General features: G+C 37.8%; 1 protein-coding gene across 1 annotated transcript in view; it reads right to left on the bottom strand.

The window, feature by feature from the left end:
- The window catches only part of clu (clustered mitochondria protein homolog), a 43945-nt gene that overhangs the window by 14083 nt on the left and 9100 nt on the right, over positions 1–20762 (bottom strand). Inside the window, 9 exon segments of the mRNA XM_074099813.1 lie at positions 1942–2078; positions 3218–3278; positions 3582–3750; positions 4353–4489; positions 5586–5719; positions 5808–5961; positions 6030–6191; positions 6265–6923; positions 7023–7238. Of these exon segments, the coding sequence (XP_073955914.1) occupies positions 1942–2078; positions 3218–3278; positions 3582–3750; positions 4353–4489; positions 5586–5719; positions 5808–5961; positions 6030–6191; positions 6265–6923; positions 7023–7238 (1829 nt within the window).

The following is a 20762-nucleotide window of genomic DNA, read 5'->3' as shown; positions in this document are numbered from 1 at the left end:
ATTATAATGACATAATAATAGTTATCTATTTAGTTAAAAAGTCTATGGACCTGGGGCGCTATTTATGAGCTCACAAGTAATTTTTCATTTGGATTTTATAGATCGTGCCATCCACGAAGACGCGCCCCACTATTCTCTGAATGCGGGGATGGCGGGGTGCGGGGAGTTCGACTAGACCATGTCATGTCATGAGCGGTCAGCCGCTCAATGTACACGGGTAGTTATTCCGCGTTACGCAAATCTAGATAAGTCGGAATTGTTGCTCTACTTAATATTTTTGCAAAATGCCTATGGCGGTTGTACTATTACTTAATTTGTGGTGGCGGTCCGCTCGACCGCCATCGTTTAAGTTCGCACTTCTACGCAATGCTGCTTGCAATCGGTCGTGCAGTAACGAGAATAACAGAGCTGTCAACTCTACCAGCAAAAGAAAAAAACCTCATATTGAACTATGTTAAATATTTTATTTCCTGTATATATAGGTATCATTGTAAATAAATTGTAAATAGATAATCTGCATCTTTTACTACTACCACGAACAACCTCGTCCATAATGTCTAAGAACTCTCAGCGTGTTGTATTAAAAAGTCAGATATGTAATATGATATCAGTATATCATATTACATATCTGACTTTTTAATACAATACAGCTATTGCGACTTTGCAATACAGTTATTGCTTAGACTGGGTGTGTAATGTCTGTCATAACGATTTGCGAATTTTCATTTTTCATAACACAAAAATCGGAATTTTAATCTGTCGAAATATTGAGAACGTATAAAAACAATATGCATTATAAACAAACTAGAGTTTACCCGCGGCTTCGCAAGCGTAAACTATTCGATCTGGTAGTTACAATTGAAATTCCGAGATTTTACAAAATTCCTGTGGGAAATCCCTAAATTTATATCGTAATGTTCATTGAGGTGTTGTGTTAAGAACAACTATCCTTTGGGAATATTGGAATAAAAGTAGCCTATGTGTTATTTTAGACATCCAGCTATGTACATACCAAATGACTGAAACGTATGAATGGACTGTAACAACTAAAAAGCAAACGAAGAAATAATATGATAAAATTGACTATTGTCAGCCATCCTGCTCTGTCTCATTTTTTTGTCCCGTTCTGGCGGTTCACTTTTATACTATAGGTTGACGAATTTCTCAAATCATTTTTTTTAATGCTTTGCTTATCGTACATTTAACGCAGCTAGTGCGAAGTCTTGTTTTCTCAGTATTCGTAATTTTCTAATTTATTTGTTTTTTTTTTCTAAAATATTACCTTTTCTATTTATTTTGTTTTTCCAAAATCTAAAAGCCCGCAGTAGGCATTCTTATTATTTTGGTAAATTTTTGGCTTAACGAACAAAACGACAACCCTACTAACCATATTTTTTCATTTTTTCGAATAAAGACTTGTAAATATGACAAATTAAACGTTTTATTTATATCGCACATACATATTGTGTTGTGGTGGGGCTTACCCGAAGTTTTTCGACTTTTGGGTACGCTTCACTACATTACTTCTTATTAAACTGGTACCTAGTAATGTAATAATTTCTTGTGAAATTATTAAAATCAAGTAGAGCATCTTTCCAGCTGTCTGCCAGTTGTCAGCAGTGCTGTCAAGAGCTTGCTCCTGATTAGTCCATTTATCGTTGTGTGCGTATGCTCTCATAGGTAATAAATGTGCATAGACAGAACAACTACACTGCGAAAAGGTTGCACACTAGTATTGTAAGCGATTAGGAAGAAAAGTGGGGCGCGTCTTCGTGGATGGCGCGACCTACGAGTATATCGATATCTCAGAGCATTTATCGTTGCCTTTTCCAAATTTGCATATAAACATCTAATTCAAAGTTGAGTTTGCTAATTATAATTGCGTTTAGCTAGTTGTCATTGCATTGTGATTTGTAGTTGCATCAGATGTTTGTAGTCTACCTTGAAAATAGCTCTCTCACGAAGCAGCCTCTCGGGCAGCGTGGCCCGAGGCAGCTCCCTTGTCGTCTGCAGCTCCTCATTCCAGTCCCGAGTTTGCCCTGGTATGTGCTCCTCATAGCCAAGCTTCGACGAAAACGCTGCAAAATACATTCATATACGGAATGCGTAATGGCAGATTATCCAAAGATAAAGTTCGACCCATTTATTTTCCCTTATCTTTGATTTAATGTAGGTATCTAAAGCACATCTCGAATGATAATGCACTTTTTTAACGGAGTCGTAGGTACTTTACCTATCTATTTAATTTATCAAGCAAACACGCCTAAAAAAGTTAGGTACTAAATATTATGCAATGATAAACATAATTTATTTACAAGTGATGTGTAAATTGAGTTTCTTTGTCCCTGGGTGGGTGAGCATAAGCACTTACTTCAAATGCCTACCCTGAAATCGAACAGGATTTGTGACATATCATTGATGATTTATTTTTATTCATAACAATTGAATACAGGCAAATAAATCGTAAACAGAACAAAAAACAATTACTTATTGCGGATCATTGATACATAAGGAAAGTGTAATGGGAATTCAAATTTCATCACGGTTTGAGTCATCGCCCGCGGTTTGGGTTATTGCCCGCGGCTCCATCTGCGAAGAACTCATTTATCGGTATCCCGCGGGAACTATTAATTTTTCCGGGATATAAACTATCCTAAATTGACCATTTCAAACAAAATCCATACCAAATTTAATCACAATCGGTTCAGCGGTTTAAGCTTGAAGAGGAAACAGACAGACAAAGGGACAAAAGACTGAGTTACTTTCGCATTTTTATTAGGAACGACGTGATATCACATGGAGATGACGATACCATGTTTACAGCCTCAAATGTGGTGCAATCATAAATCAGTGGTGGTTATGAGGTAACAGCAACGGACATCAGATGGAAAGATACTGTCACTACTTTGAAAAAATCTCGTATCTCAAATCAGTACGTCAACAAAATTAACCCTTAAAATATTGTTCATAAAGTTCACTCGGAAATATTATGGATTTTGAGGTACGAGCTTTTTTAAAACTAGTGACGATACATTACGAAAACACGACTCGGTCTTATTTCCTACCTGGATCCTGTAACACAGGGACTCCTAGCACAGGATACAGAACCGTAGACTCATGTTTATAAGTTTTTTATGCAATAAATTATTTTCATTTTTCATTTATTTTTTTCATTGCTTTGTGAACAATTTAATAATTATTGGGCAATGCAACTTACTGTCCTCGGCACGGATGGCATCGACGGTATGGTCAAGCATAGGCGACGCCCATTGGTACACCTGGAATAATTGAAAGTTCAGTTATCCGTAACTTAGTACAAAATGTATAAATGTAAATTGCGTCAAGATAGGACGATATTGATACGTATGTACCTACCTACTAGATAACTAAACAATATATGAAGTGCGACAAATGTCATTGTTATAAGCTTTAGTGTCCTCATTAGCTTTCTATTTGCTCTCGAAACCATGTCTCTTACGCTAGTACTGCGGTTCGCCGTACGTATTAGTCAAAATATGTATTTATATGAGTAGATATATTATAGTGCTAGTGCCTGCGTAATACAACGTGTTTAAATTTACCTGGTAGGGGGTCGCAACCCTTTCGAAGGGGTGTTTTTGCATGCGTTTCTTTTGTACAAGTGCGAAGTTGCGCTTGAAAGCCGGCGATACTATGCTCAGCAACTCGATGAGCGAGTGGCACAGAAGGGAGGGCGTGGACGGGCGAGGGTTGAACACCTCCTCAGTAGACCTAAGTAGTAACGGGTTAAATAGTAAACTTTATGTGTACAAAATAACCTTGAAATTAACATTAAATACTAGGTACACAAGCATTATACAATCTTATCAAATCTCATGTTTTTCGTAATACTTATTTTATAGATGTACAAAGTGCGCAGTCAATAATGATAACAGCATTTTTATGTGAGTCTAAATTCTGAAGTCTAAGGTTCATCTTTTTTTTTTTCACTATAAAAAAATTTTTTTACTTACTTTGAAATATCAAAGCAAAAACGGTCTTCATATAAAAAAAAATATTGCAAAAACCAGATTAATATGAGCATATAGCAGTAATACGGTATGAGAAGTATATGCGCTTCGGCAATCTTCATGTTACCAAAATTAGTACAAATATTCAACCAATGCGCATTCGTTCTCGGTTCCTCAGAAATTCTCAAGTTTGACTCTCAAGATGAAACTTGGAAATGACTGAAGACGTGAAAGAAGACTACCGGACATTCATTGAATTTGTAAGTTGGTCACATATTCGTACAAATTCAGCAAATTAAAACAATCAAGAAGTGAACATTACACTATACTTTCATGAAATTAATACTCAGTTGAGATACTAACTGGTTGAGGTAGAAGCCGCGCGGACACGCCGTGATGTAGAAGTGGCGGTCTTCAAGGGTAACGACGTGCAAGTAAAGCAGGTCACCGCACATTTTGCGCGGTCCCGGGGGCGGGTTCCAACCGGACGTTGTCAGCACCTGACGATTCAGCTCGGTGATCAACAACCCCAAGAGAGGACGTTAAGGACAGACAAGTTAAGATTGAATGTAAAGACGACCAAACTGCTTGACCATAACACACGACACTCGCAAGTAAAGCCAGGGAAGGGATACACTAGGGGACAAATGTCCCACGACATGTGTCGGCGACATGTCATGCGAATAATATAATAGCGATACCCGACGTCGTTGGCTACACGTGTCGCGCGATATTGCCAGACAGGTCGACCGAAGTCCGGCAACGTCGCACCACTTCACCCGACATCGCAGGCTACATGTGTCAGGACATTTGTCCCCTAGTGTATCCATGGCTTTAAGGTCTATTTTCACTTGAGTCAAAAAAATTAATTGTTCAAAATGACAAGTTACATCCTTGATCGACTTTACCGAAGCGTGGAGGAAAATTACGATGTGCGAAAACAAACAAACATTTCCCACAAGCTGTCAATTTTTATAGTAGAGGAGACGTGGAGGATTGACTTTCACCCATCTGATAACCGGATGAGACCTTTTTTTATTATTTATTTACAAACACGCCTATGATAGCTTGCCTAATTATCTTTCTAATGCTACCAATTTTGACTGGTTATCACATCGGTGTAGTTACCGATATTGACTCACCTGTTCATACCCGATTGCCAGGAACCCATGAACAAAAATAAGTAGGTATGGCATGTTTTCTAACTAACTATCAGTTGGAATAAGACAAATCCGGTTATCAAAAGTGTGAAGCTAATCCAAAAAATGGACTAAAATTAATTTAATTAAAATAGCCATGAACACTTTTCGATAGGAAAGCTATCATAGGCGTGTTTGTTCACAAATAATATTTAATAAAAAATATGTCTCATCCGGTTATCAGATGGTTCTTCAGCGGCTATTAGACCACTATATGTAGATAGTTCAGATTCTTGTTTACGCTCACATGAAAATTTAAAACTGAATTGAAAGTATTATATCGAATTCACAATATTAAAACAAAGATTAAATAGGGAAGTGGATTGCGCGTAAATGCTATTGCGTTATTAGAAAAGAAAAGTAAGGATATTAGTCTTTGAGGAAGAATTATATTTACCTTAAGGCATTGCGGAGCTTTGTTCTCCTTAGTGAGTCCAGGATGTAATGGTAGTAGCGGCCGCTCAGTGCTGCCGGGCATTATGTAGTCAGGTGGAGTGCAGTCTACACTCTCAGGGCGAGATTTTTTCTTCTCTAATCAAATAATAAAACATTCAATTATTCACTATTATCACAGCCCATTTTCAAATTCCCATTAAGTATGTGACGAATAATTAAGTACCTAGAATGTCGCCTTGAGTAATAACGTTTAGGAAAGCCAGAGAGCTACACTCCTGGCCGGCGTAAGCATCAGTGTAATCTATCGACTTCAGAAGATCACGTACATGGCGCACATGTATCCTGGCCTCACGCATCGTATAAGGCTCCTCTACAACCTGCAGAAAAACACACTTTTAATAACGGCACTTTAGTACATATAAACAGAATATGCATTATTACTAACTTTAATAACAGATCCTTCTTTCAATCCTTCAATGTTCTTTAACTCGGCAAAATTGTCGAGAGTGACTCCATCGAGTTGCAACGAGAAGCACGTTCTGTGGCATGTGTCTTCACGATCCATCAATACTTGATGTATTTCTTGCACCAGCTCCATACTTAATACCTGATAGCAAATACATATAAATATTGATATGATGTAAAGGAAACTGCTCGTTCACATTAGAAGAAAATTTTACCTGTATATCTAAAGGTTCTGCCCCCGGGCTTACTATTTGAACAGTAAACCCCATATCCTGAATGAACACAACTTCGGCATCTCGTTTTTTTTCGTCACCATCTTCACTTGGAGACGACTCCCTATCTTTATCGCCATTTACAATTTTGCTGCATTCACCATTAACTTTATCTGATATTGCTTCTGCATCCTTTGCTGGCTCCTCAGCTTTCTTTTCAGTCGAATCAGTCGCAACGGAATCTTTCTTACCAGGCACGATGCTCTTGTCAGCTGTGGTTTTATTCTTCTTCTCTTTCTTTTTATCAGATACTTGTTTGCTTTCAGATTTTTTGTTAGGACATACTTTTGGTAAAATTACTTCTTGATCCTCGTCAGACTTAGTCGACTTGGAATCGTCTGAATCACTGCTAATTCCATTAGAAACTACTTTAGTATTATCATTACTACTACTAATATCACAATCTGAATCTTTTTTAGCGTCACCGTTAACAATGTTCTCGTGCGTTTCGTCTGTACCATTTGCATTGGGCTCTTTGGTGCGTAAGTTATCGTTCTTAATATCATTATCGCTTGATATTCTTTCTTCCCCGTTGAGTTTTATATCCGTATTACTAGATTTGTTGAGTGCCTTTTCGTTATTGCTTTTTGTTTTCTGCGATTCTATGAACGAAAAAGAAATAAGAGTGAAAACTAATTATGATGAATACTTGATGAATATGTGCGATTTTAAAATGGTATAATTTTGAGTTTGAGGTGTACCTATGGGTAAAGGGAATGGTGCAGGGGTGGCAACGGAGCCGGGCGAGGATGGCTTGCGTGCGGCAGCCGCGTACGAGACGCGAGCGGCCGCGGCACCCGCGCTGCCGCCGCCCTCGTCGTCAGCACGCCCGTTATGCGTGCGCGCGTGCCCGTTGCTGCACGCCGCCGTCTTCATCGATATGTTCTTCTTCATCTTTGATCCCTCCTGTTTATCAGCTGAAAAATACACAGGACCTAAATCAAGCGACACCTTATATTGCAATGCAACGCATGCAAGTAGTAAAGTAGTAACACTACGTAAAAATACATTTTCTATTCAGTATATCTAGACTAGAGTCCCTCATTTATCAGAAAAATCATAACATACGATGCTAACCATTTCGTTTCGTCATATCACCCTTAGTTCTAGGGAAGGAACCTATTTTAGGAATATTATTTATGTTTGTAACAGCATAAGTTTATAGGTATTGATGCCGGTTTTTTAGGCTAACACGCTTCCCGGTGCGGGAAGCGGGGCCGAGGGCGCTCGCGCGCATGCCTCGTCCCGTGACGGCGGAGCACGTGGTCGGCGCTGGCGCTGCGCCAACTATCTCCAGCAGAGAGTCAATAATAGACGGCAACGGGATGCCGCCAACAATAGACGCCATCAACGCCGATGCTTCGTCGTCTGCATCTCGCAACGTCGAGCTGCATTTGTTTTACTGCATACAACGCGCTATTCTAAAGTAACTACCTATACGAACCGTCCTATACGAACTCGATATTGGCATTATAAAACAAAATAATAAATGCATTCGAGAAAATATCAGAACATATTGATTAAACTGGTGATAAATGTGCCCGTATCGAAGCAGTTCTTAAGTCGTAAGCAACGTGATTAGTTATTAAGGAGCTCGTTAAAAAACGCAGCCTTTTCTCATACTTCCTAGCAGTCATAGAACTCATTATTATCTTAAATGGAAAAATTCTCTTCTACATATATAAGTAAGTCATGACGCTCGGTGATAATACTGAGAGGACGACTAACAATCAAAACAATTTATTACGCCGAGTAAAATATGACCTATATTTTAAATAGCTTTAATGAACATTGTTATTGTATACTCATGCTGAGTGGACTCCTTTTTTGAGACAACTGCCACAATACACTTTGAGATTTAAAAAATTTGTAAACTGTTTTTTTTTTGTTGTTGCTTCGAAATAAATTTTATTCATTCATTCAGTTCCTGATTTACCTACATCGGCATTAAAATCAAATAATAATATTTCATAGGTACGAGTACCTACTTGAGCATGAGAAGACAAACTTTCATATCAACCGAAATGTTGATGTTATCTTTGTTCCCGTTACCAAACGAGATAACAAGCCTCAAGCGCCAGCCCCTCCAAATATACCTAACTTGTGAAATTTCCTGATAAACACTGTCGTTATTTTTCTTACATAGGTAAGCTATTGGTTGGATAAGGGCTTTCTGGAGATCAATCACAAGACGCACGAATAAATTAGTGAGAAACAATATGTATGTAGGTAATGTGGGTCCATATTTGAGTCTCATAAAATTCTTATTTTTATTTTTTATTTTACTACCCATTTGTGTTCATAATAATCACTCTTCATAACTCATATTTTTTTACTCATAATGTCATTACTAAGAACACATCTCAACTCATAATCTTGTTGTTCAGAAAATTTTCCTTCATAACATACGAATATCATAATTTTCTTTTTTAATAATGGCATTAATAAGAAAACATTTAAACTCATAATATTGTTTTTCGTAACGGTGTAACTACCTATTCAAAATAAGATTTACTTATATCGTTAATTATTTATATTATACTACCTTTTGCCCGCGGCTTCGCTCGCGTTAAATTTGGGGTAACACAGATTTACTTTCAACGATCTATATTTTCGCTTTTAATTGATTTTTCGGAGGATTATATTTGCAAATTTTTGAATTTAAAAATCAACCTACATACTTTAATCATAATTCGTACAAACTTTGAACCCCTGTTTCACATCTTTAGGTCAGGGGTGTAATTTTAGAAAACTCACGTGTTTCTTTTGCCCGCGACTTCGTACCTACGCGGCATAGGATTGTTCCCGCGGGATAGGAATAAGTGAATTCAATAGAAAACCACACTGTCCGCGATTGAATTGATACAGGCTTCTATTAAATTGAAAATACAAACTGAAATATAGATGCACAGAAAAACCAGAAAAATAAGACCAGCACTGGAAATCAAACCCAAATCCTCGGTATTCCGTACCGCGTGCTATACCGCTACACCACTGCTGGTCAACGGTACAGACACGAATTTCCCCTATGCACCACATATCTCAGCTTGTTTGTTTCTTATTTAGCCACTTAAGCAGTGACGCTAACGACATCTATACCGTAGCCCTCATCGATAAACTTTCGGAATTCCATTGGAACTAACCGCTCACCCGGACAAGAGATATCGTTATTAAGCAATCAAATTAAGATTGTTTTTTTGGAATCTTTTTGTATTTTTTATTACAATTCCTAATTTTTACTTTTACGGTCAGACCAGAACCTGGGTTCGATTCCCAGTGCTGGTCTTATTTTTCTGGTTTTTCTGTGCATCTATATTTCAGTTTGTATTTTCAATTTAGGTTTTACGGGATGACCGTAAAAGTAAAAATTTCACCCCCCTATTTCACCCCCTTAGGGGATGAATTTCTAAAAATCCTTTCTTAGTGCTCACTTACATCATAAAAAGAATCCCTGTACCAAATTTCAAGTTTCTAGGCCCAGCGGTTTGGGCTGTGCGTTGATCTATAAGTCAGTCAGTCAGTCAGTCAGTCAGTTTCTTCTTTTATATATATAGAAGATCTATGTGCAAAATTTCAAGTCTCTAGGTCCAGTGGTTTCGGCTGTGCGTTGATATATCAACGATTGATTTTCGATTGACTTTGTGACCACCTTACCCCCTTTTAATAGGTTGAATTCTCAAAAAACCGTAAACACGTGTTTACTTATTTATTGTTAAGAGTACTCCTGTGAAGTTTCGAATAAAATAGTCTCTAATCTTGTTTCCCCATACTAACTTTGGACCCCCATTTCACCCCCTTAGAGGGTGAATTTTGAAAAATCCTTTCTTAGTGCACCCCTAGACCTTAAAAGGAACCTACGTGCTAAATTTGGAATCTCTAAATCTAGCGGTTTGGGCTGTGCGTTGATACATCAGTCAATCACTTTTGCCTTTTATATATATAGATTAGTTTAAGTTGAAAAATATGTTCGGTCCTGGCTGGTAAGGTCACAGTTCTACCTAACACTCCTCCTCGCTTCGCTCGTCGTCGTACCTAACAGAGTCCTTAAATACATCATTTCGCACCATCGAAAATTTTCCAAGTCCCTGAGCGGGCTGCGCGTCAATAATGCGGATAAAAATAACACTTATGATTAAGAAATATATGAAAACAAATATTAGTATTAACAAAGTTATGCATATTGGCGTTATGAATTAGAATGATAAGGAGTTTAAATCGTTAGTATAAGAAAATATATGAAAACCAATATTAGTATGAACAAGGTGTATGATTAGTGATATTATGAATTCCGATGATTATGATCGTTAGTATTAAAAAAATATATGAAGAGTGATCGTTATGATGTAAAATGGTATGAGAAACATTTTCAGACTTCCGATAATAGGACTGAAAATGTTATGTGAAAAAATGCGCACCCACCCAGGTAAAGTATGAGAGATTGATTACCTACAATTATTTTCCACGGCAAAAATATATTCGTTACTGCCTAAATAGTACTTAATGATCAGCAAGTTATACTTTAGCTTACTTCAACTTCCATCGATATTCTAAGGTTTCTCATTATAACGCGGCCTAGGATTGGTGAAACCTCGCAGGAAGTGGTTCGGCGTGATTAGGTTTGACGTCGTGATACTCATGATGCACGATGAAAAAAATCTATGTATTTCGAATTCAGAAGAACATTAAGCACGCTGTTGGGACGCGTGTCGGACGACTACCGAATGAATTATGCAAACGGAGTCAAGCGTCGCCCGCGACGATCACTGTATGTTTAACCTCTTACTTACGATTATTGTCTGATTCCTTCCCTTGACCTTAGCTTTCCCTTTTTATGCTGGTTGATCCATGCACTTTTATTGGCCTAAACCGAACCGCTAAATTTAAGTAGTTTTAGATTTATTTATCAACATGAACATGACTAAACGTTAAATATGACGTATTATTTTGTCATGACATGTCAACGTCGCAAAAGATCGACAAAGTTTAATATGCGAATATCTTTTTCTAAAAATCCATGTTTAATATTTCAAATCAAATGTTCTCAATTCTTATCCATCATGAAAGCAATGGTGGCCTAGTTGTTTGACCTATCGCCTCTCAAGCAGAGGGCCGTGGGTTCGATCGAACCCCGGCTCGCACCTCTGAGTTTTTCGAAATTCATGTGCGGAATTAGATTTGAAATTTACCACGAGCTTTGTGGTGAAGGACAACATCGTGAGGAAACCTGCACAAACCTGCGAAGCGATTCAATGGTGCTTGCGAAGTTCCCAATTCGCACTGGGCCCGCGTGGGAACTATGGCCCAAGCCCTCTTGTTCTGAGAGGAGGCCTGTGCCCAGCAGTGGGACGTATATAGGCTGGGATGATGATGAAAGCAATGAAGGGCTGAAGTGAGATATTAATTTGGCAGCTCGCATGCATGATTGTTAGTGAACTGCAATGATAATACTATCCTACTAATAATTATAAATGTGAAAGTTTGTGAGTGAGTGAGTATGTTTGTTACTTCTTCACGCTGAAACGGCTGGACGGATTTGGATGAAATTTGGTAAAAAGTTAGTTTATAACCTGGATTAAAACATAGGATACTTTTTATACCGATATTCCCACGGGATAGGGATAAAATAATAACAACCGCTAGGCTTAGAGTCATGAAATTTGGTATGTAGGTAGCTGGACCTCTGGAATAACACATAGGCTACTTTTTATTCCGATATTCCCACGGGATAGGGATAAAATCTCGAAATAACAACCGCTGGGTTTAGTCATGAAATTTGGTATGTAGGTAGTTAGATGTCTGAAATAACACATAGGCAACTTTTTTGACTCGATATTCCCACGGGATACCTAGGGATAAAATCTGAAATAACAACCGCTGGGCTTTGAGCCATGAAATTTAGTATGTAGGTAGCTGGACCTCTGGAATTACACATAGGCTACTTTTATTCCGATATTCCCACGGGATAGGGATAAAATCTCGAAATAACAACCGCTGGGTTTAGAGTCATGAAATTTGGTATGTAGGTTGTTAGATGTCTGAAATAACACATAGGCAACTTTTTGACTCGATATTCCCACGGGATACCTAGGGATAAAATCTTGAAATAACAACCGCTGGCTTTGAGCCATGAAATTTAGTATGTAGGTAGCTGGACCTCTGGAATTACACATAGGCTACTTTTTATTCCGATATTCCCACGATAGGGATAAAATCTCGAAATAACAACGCTGGGTTTAGAGTCATGAAATTTGGTATGTAGGTAGTTGGATGTCTGAAATAACACATAGGCAACTTTTTGACTCGATATTCCCACGGGATACCTAGGGATAAAATCTTGAAATAACAACCGCTGGGCTTTGAGCCATGAATTTAGTATGTAGGTAGCTGGACCTCTGGAATTACACATAGGCTACTTTTTATTCCGATATTCCACGGGATAGGGATAAAATCTCGAAATAAACAACCGCTGGGTTTAGAGTCATGAAATTTGTATGTAGGTAGTTAGACGTCTGGAATAAAACATAGGTAACTTTTTGACCCGATATTCCCACGGGATACCTAGGGATAAAATCTTGAAATAACAACCGCAGGGTTTTGAGCCATGAAATTTAGTATGTAGGTAGCTGGACCTCTGGAATTACACATAGGCTACTTTTTATTCCGATATTCCCACGGGATAGGGATAAAATCTCGAAATAACAACCGCTGGGTTTAGAGTCATGAAATTTGGTATGTAGGTAGTTAGATGTCTGAAATAACACATAGGCAATTTTTTGACTCGATATTCCCACGGGATACCTAGGGATAAAATCTTGAAATAACAACCGCTGGGCTTAGAGCCATGAAATTAGTGTGTAGGTAGCTAAACCTCTTAAATAAACACATAGGCTACTACTTATTCCGATATTCCCACGGGATAGGGATAAAATCTCGAAATAATAACCGCTGGGCTTAGAGTCATGAAATTTGTTATGTAGGTAACTGAACATCTGTAATAACACTTAAGTGACTTTTTGACCCGATATTCCTACGGGGTAACTAGGGATAAAATCTCGAAATAACAACCACTGGGTTTAGAGCCATGAAATTTGATATGTAGGTAGCTGGACCTCTGGAATAACACATAGGCTACTATTTATTCCGATATTCCACGGGATAGGGATAAAATCTCGAAATAATAACCGCTGGGCTTAGAGTCATAAAATTTGGTATGTAGGTAACTGGACATCTGGAATAACACTTAAGTGACTTTTTGACCCGATATTCCCACGGAATAACTAGGGATAAAATCTCGAAATAACAACCACTGGGCTTAGAGCCATGAAATTTGGTATGTAGGTAGCTGGACCTCTGGAATATCACATAGGCTACTTTTTATTCCGATATTCCCACGGGATAAGGATAAAATCTCGAAATAACAACCGCTGGGCTTAGAGGCATGAAATTTGGTATGTAGGTAGCCGGACGTCTGGAATAACACATACGCTACTTTTTACCCCGATATTTCCACGGGATAGTTTTGTAACTAAGGGACCCCATACATCCGTGTATTATTGTTATTATTATTTTGTATTTTTTTCTTTAATTGTATACTTACTGTAGTTTTTAAGTATTTTATTTGTACTTATTTTATTTTGAAAAAATGACTTTCTGCCAAGCTTCTTGCGGCGCATTCTTCTTGGCAATGATGGTCTTTCCGAAAGTGCTGGTATTTAAAAAAATGACGTGTAAAAGTGCCCATTGCGGCCTATTTACTGAATAAATGATATGAATTTGAATTTGGATAGGGAAAATTTTTGAAATTTTAGCACTGGGTTTAGAGTCTTGAATTTTGTACAGTTATTCACAACACAACCTCAATGAAGACCACGATATAAATTTTGGAAATTTCCAGGGGAAATTTTGTAAAATTCCGAAAATTTCAATTGCAACTACCAGACCGAATAGTATACACGTGCGAAGCCGCGGGTAAAAGCTAGTTATAAATGTGAAAGTTTGTGAGTGAGTGAGTATGTTTGTTACTTCTTCACGCTGAAACGGCTGAACGGATTTGGATGAAATTTGGTAAAAAGTTAGTTTATAACCTGGATTAAAACATAGGATACTTTTTATCCCGATATTCCAACGGGATAGGGATAATAACTGCTGGGCTTAGTCATGAAATTTGGTATGTAGATAGCTGGATATCTGGAATAACACATAGGCTACTTTTTATCCCGATATTCCCACGGGATAGGGATAAAATCTCGAAATAACCACCGCTAGGCTTAGTCATGAAATTTGGTATGTAGGTAGCTGGACATCTGGAATAACACATAGGCTACTTTTTATCCCGATGTTCCCACGGGATAAGGATAAAATCTCGAAATAACAACCGCTGGGTTTAGTCATGAAATTTGGCATGGGTGTTTTAATTTAAAGTAAATGAAAACCACGATGTAATTTTAGGGAATTCTCACGAGAATTTAATAAAATCCCGGAATTTCAATTCAACTGCTGTATTTAATAATTTACGCGTGCGAAGCCGCTGGTAAACGCTAGTTCTTACATATAAACAGGGATCGTATTTGCAGATCTAACCAGATCGCAATCAAATGACAGATTTCGCATACAAAAACTACTGTCATTTGATTGCGATCGCGAGCGCCAGAAACGTTAGGCAATACGGCCTCAGGTTGATTGCTGCGATCCGTACAGTAGTATTATTATATGATTATACCCCCCTAAACCCCCCCCCTAACCTAACTATTGTAGTTAGGTTCAAAACAAAATGATTAGAATGGACAGAATCAATATTGGGTCAAGAATTCTGCTTCTATGCATTCAGATGATATGCAATGTGTAACATGTAATGTAATATACGTACTTATCCCATCAAAACATAAATGTGAAATACTTGTAAGAGCCAAGTTCAATATTATGTTATACGAGTATGCCTTGATTCTTGACTTTACCGACAAAAGAAGTGAGATCTAAATAAGCGCCAAGGTGCCAAGTTCAATGGTCAGTCCTGAAATTTATTTATAACAATATAAAGTATTTTATAAAAACTTAAAATATAATTTTTACTTATAACTTAGGATAATATATTGAAGCCTAAGGTCTGACTTGGCTAGTTCTCATATACGAATTTATTAAGTACCTACTAAAACAGCCATGGAAGAGCCCTATGTTCGATGGCTAGTTTCTACCAGCAACGCAAATTTTCGGAAGAATAAAATAAGAACTTATAGCTTAAAAACTTGCGAATATAATTCGTATATGAAAACTAGCCAAGTCCGACCATATGCTTCAATATATAATCCAAGTTATAAGAAAAAATGATATTTTAAGTTGTTATAAAAGATTTTTTATTGTTATAAATAAATTTCAGGACAGACCATTGAACTTGGTACCTTGGCACTTATTTAGATCTCACTTCTTTTGTCGTTAAAGTCAACAATCAAGGCATATACTATAATATTGAACTTGGCTCTAATTTTACATTTATGTTTTGATGGGATATCATTACTTTTTGTACAGAAATAATTTAATTTAAAATTTGGGTGTGTAATGATTGGTATAACAACTTTTGATATACATATCTTCACTGGATATAACAACATTTAATATAATTTCATTGGATATAATCACTCAAGTCAAGGGACATTAATCTTTAGTATAACAACAATCAGTATAATTTCATGGCTTATAATGTTCAAATAGTATTATACATTTTTGATATAACGTTTAATGGATATAATGTATATTGGATATAAGTATTAGTATTATAATGTTTTGTGATATATTTTTTTTCGGTTGCAATCTGTTTAGAAGGAAAATATATGCACTTATTTTTGTTTTATTAATTAATAATAAAAAACTATAGTATTATAGCGGTTCTGGCGCTTCGCCGGCCGCTGCCGCGGCATGCTCGCTTCGCTCGCTTGGCTCGCGCGCTGTAATGTCACAGTTCCACCTAACACTCCTCCTCGCTTCGCTCGTCGTCGTAAACTAACCTAACCCAAAGTGCATCAAATCGAATTAATAACAATATAAATGTTTGATTTTAAAGATGAATTGCATTATATCAAATGAAAATTATATCAATCGTTGCATGTAGTATGTATTCTAGATTATGCCAATAGTACATTATACCAACTGTGCTTTATATCGATCGAAGTTATATCCCATGTATGTTATACGTTATGACTGTTAGATTAATAGTTGTTATATTACAAGTTCATTATATCTGTTGACAATTATATTACATGAGAATATATCAAATATTGTTATATCAAAAGTGCATTATATCCTTTAATCGTTATATCCAGTGAAAATATATCAAAAGCTCGATAAATATATCAAAATATCGATCGTTACGTTTTTGTACGCACCCTTAAAAATTATAATAAAATTATAAAAAATTACTAGTTTCTGATTTATTTCTTTGTATTCACTCGACTACCTATCTGGATGCCAAATTTGAACTTTCTAGGTCATCTGGAACTGGGTTAGAATTTTGATAGGTGAGTCAGTGATAAAAATTACGATTTCTGGATCTATATCTAAATAACCGTTAGAGGTATGTTTATGAAATTTAAAACACATATGTATCTCGAAAAATCAGCTATGGTGCAGTGGTTTGGTGGCCACGAACCAAACTAATCAAAGTCGAAGCAAAGCTGCAACGATTCCAGAGGCTGGCTTGCATGGCATGAACTGGTACACAGGGAACCACTCTTTGAGGCGGTCACCGACAGGATACCCAAACAGTACGTATTCGATAAAAAATACAAAGGCTCTGAGGCACACTCAGAGGACCTGAATATCAACATATCAACGCCACTAGGAGCCCGCCCATAATACCGTCTTCCAAGCGGAATGTATGGGAATCATAATGGCAACTGCAGCGATTGACTCCAGAAAGGTACAGGATTTTCCTATCCGTATACTGTCTGACAGCAAATCGGTCTTGCAAGCCCTGCAGAGCGACACAATGACATCAGGGCTAATCTACGAGTGCCATCGAGCTCTGACGTTGGTAAGTGAGACAAACACCATAACACTACAATGGATAAAAGGACACAGTGGATCGCGAGGTAACGACGCGGCCGACCGATTGGCAAGAGGGAGGTCGGAGATGAAGGTCTTTGGAGCCGAACCCAACCTACCTCTGCCCTTTGGATGGCTGCGTAGCAAACTGCGACACAATACCAAGGTAATGCACCAACAATTATTGGACAAACCTAGATACATGCAGGCAAACCAGAGAAGCCCTCCCGACGATCAACCCCGGATTGTCCCGCAAACTTCGCGGACTTAGGATGGATCAACGCCGACTGCTGGTCGGAGCTCTTACTGGACACGCCTTGCTGAACAAGCACTTACATAATCTAGGTGTTACAGACAGCCCCCTGTGCAGAGCATGCATGGAGGCAGAAGAGACAGCCACTCACATCTTTCTGGAATGCTCTGGTGTGGCGAACTACAGTACAGGGCAGTACACCTCGGATCATCGGGGTCACTGCAGGAAGTCGCCGGCAACGTGAGTGGTCTGCTAGGCTTCGTCCAGGAGCTAGGCTGGCATGAATAGTGCCTACAGCCTAATCACGCAAAATAGGCACTTAGACGACGAGTTGCGGAAAACAGCTCGCTAATAGGTACCTATACCTATGTATCTCGCAAGTCTCAATAAATGACCCAAATTTGACACGTTTATGTGAAATAGTTATGTGGGGGCCAAAAGTGGCTCCAAATGGTTCGGGTAAAATTACACACGGTGCTGCTAGCCAGTTCTGTTAGCTTGAACTTGGCTTGAAACGCTACCGCATGTCTAGATATATAACCATACATACATGTTGAGGCAAATGTGAAGTTTAACATAGTTTATAGTTTTAAGTAAGTTAAATTTTTTTATGTTCATAAATTAATTGGCGTTTGGCTAGCATCGAGCTGGGGAGGAACGAGTAGGGGGGCAAGGTTACTCTTAGTGCCTTATTCAACATCGACATTCGCAAAAGCATTATGATAACGATAGAGCCAAAAATCTAAATGTGTATATTGTATATACACATTTAGAAAAAAGTAAGTAACTAGGGTTTGTCCCTAGTTTAATCCCATATCTCGCTGCGCAATGCAGGCTTACGCTTGCTCTGGCAGCAAATGTTGTCCGCTCCTTTTGCCACAAAAAACATTTTTATTTACTGATAGATTTAGTGTAAGTATAAGGTAAGTATGTTTTCTTTTTTAACTGTTTTTTAATTTTTTACTTTGCGGCAATAAATGATTTCCTTCTTTATCTCTCCAGGTGAAATTATGTTGTGCAGTTACACATGCTTGCAGTTACAGCGTAAAGCTTCAATGAATAAAGGTTTTAATTTTTCTATCACTAACACGACAGAACTAAAAAAGATATACCTACTTATTGAAAAATAATTATAAGTAGGGTTTGTTTAATCAGTTGCCTGCAGTTATAGTGTAAGGCTTCAATGAATACTTTTTTAATTATTCTATCGTATGTATAGATTGAATTCGAATCGATTCGATAGAAGCGATTATCTCGGTATGCGACATACTTGATAATGTTTACGTTAGGGATTGCAGGCAGACTGATCTTAGGATTCGTGTTTTAAATTTGCCGCATTAAATTTTTTGGCATTGTTGCAGAGTAACAGAGGCATCTATTCTGTACACCTAGTTCTCAATGTTTTGTTGCCAAGTCAATATCAAGGTTAAAGTCGCAAGCACCAAGCACGAATTATAATAACGTGCCTAACATTGACATCTATTGTACCTTACCTTAAAATTTACGAAACCTAACTGAATAGTGCAGTCACTTGTGGAAAGAATAGAGTTCTTGTACCTACCCTACCTACTTGGCTGCGTTGAAAGCGTCTTTAATATCGCTCATTATTATGTATTGTAATCAGCATTCGACACACGGGATCTTTTGTTCTGACTAGTACCGTTGTTATTTTAAATATAGCCAGTTGTCTCGTCGTACTTCGAGTGCACAACAAGTTATGTCAACATCTCGTCGCGGCGATAGTTTGGTCCGTAAAATACCTACCTACCTACAATGATCCAGCGCTCCATTTTCATACTTCGTTGTATTTCCGGCTGTTCTAAATTTAAATCAACATGCCAATCCTAGTAGAACCGCCTGGATCTGCTCTGTTACTGAAGTGTACCAGTCCACGTTGAATTTTGTCGTCCCAATTAACTAGATACATTAATGGAAATAAAAGGCATTAACTAGCTGATCGTGCTGAGTAGTAGGTACGTTTATTCAAGAGTACATAATGGCAAAAAAACTCGAATTGCAGAGTAATAAATGTCGTTCAATGCATATAGCAGTGGATTCAAATGACATCCTACTAACAACAGTTAATTGGGCGAGTAACAAGCCAACCGGTGCCAACGGCCGATCACTGTTCGACAGGCATCAAATCATGAGCCAATTAAATATTCAAGGATCGAGGTGATAAGTATTTTAATTTTTGCAGGTACCACATACATATTATTATGAAAACTTCGATAACCAGCGCTTCTGGCGTTATTATACCACACAGCAGGCCAGCGTACAGCGTTTGATTACAGGTTTCTCTGATTTCAGACGCTTATGCGTATTGGTGAAATAACACCTCGTCTCAAAGTGGTCACTCACGACCACCGCCGAATTTCGTAACATGACACCAATTGTTAGAAATAACTGTAGCGTCCAGTATTCATATACAAATTGAGCGAGTTGCAGCTACGAGTAACACCAAAGACAAATTTCAATAAGTCAATCATGTCCCCCTGCCTTTTACGGACTTACTCACGCGTTACAGTGGGAGTTGGTAAACGTATTAGAAAAAGTACTTACCTATCGCGGGCAGCTATAGGTACGTTATACCTACCTTATCTTTAAAGCAGAATACTTATCAATCTTATCTGATGTGTAAACTATCATGGTTAAATCAAACCTGCAAACGACATCCGATAAGAAAAATTCTAAATGCGAGTTCAACGTTAAATGATAAAATTGGAAGAAATCGATGCTTGATTTTAAATAAGCATTTTTAAGATATGCTTCTCACGAGACACGATCTTCAGTAGGTATTATACCTACTTGAAAGAAAACCTTAAGGTTCACACTAGAAACCTCCGTATTAAGTCACTTAAACAAATCTAATACTGAAGCTCTGCAGTCAGCGGAATCAAATTATGCAAGTAAAATAAAATATCAAGGAACGATGGAACGAAGGATGGAACGAAAACTCAACTAAAGTTAGAGACGCAATGTAAAGAGGTGATATTGATGCATATTTCTACATAGTTAAATAAAAAACATTGGTGCACATGGGAAAATTACCATATGCAACACACATCTTCTGATCCAAGTAGACATGCGTGTTTTGCGTTCGAATCATAAATTGTCTGCTGCCGACCATGCCTTGTCTGTACCTAACTAAAGC

The sequence above is a fragment of the Choristoneura fumiferana genome, chromosome 17 (genome assembly GCF_025370935.1).
Source record: "Choristoneura fumiferana chromosome 17, NRCan_CFum_1, whole genome shotgun sequence".
NCBI lineage: Eukaryota > Metazoa > Arthropoda > Insecta > Lepidoptera > Tortricidae > Choristoneura > Choristoneura fumiferana.
The sequence above is the reverse complement of the archived record's forward strand: the minus strand, read 5'-3'. Positions and strand labels throughout refer to the sequence as shown.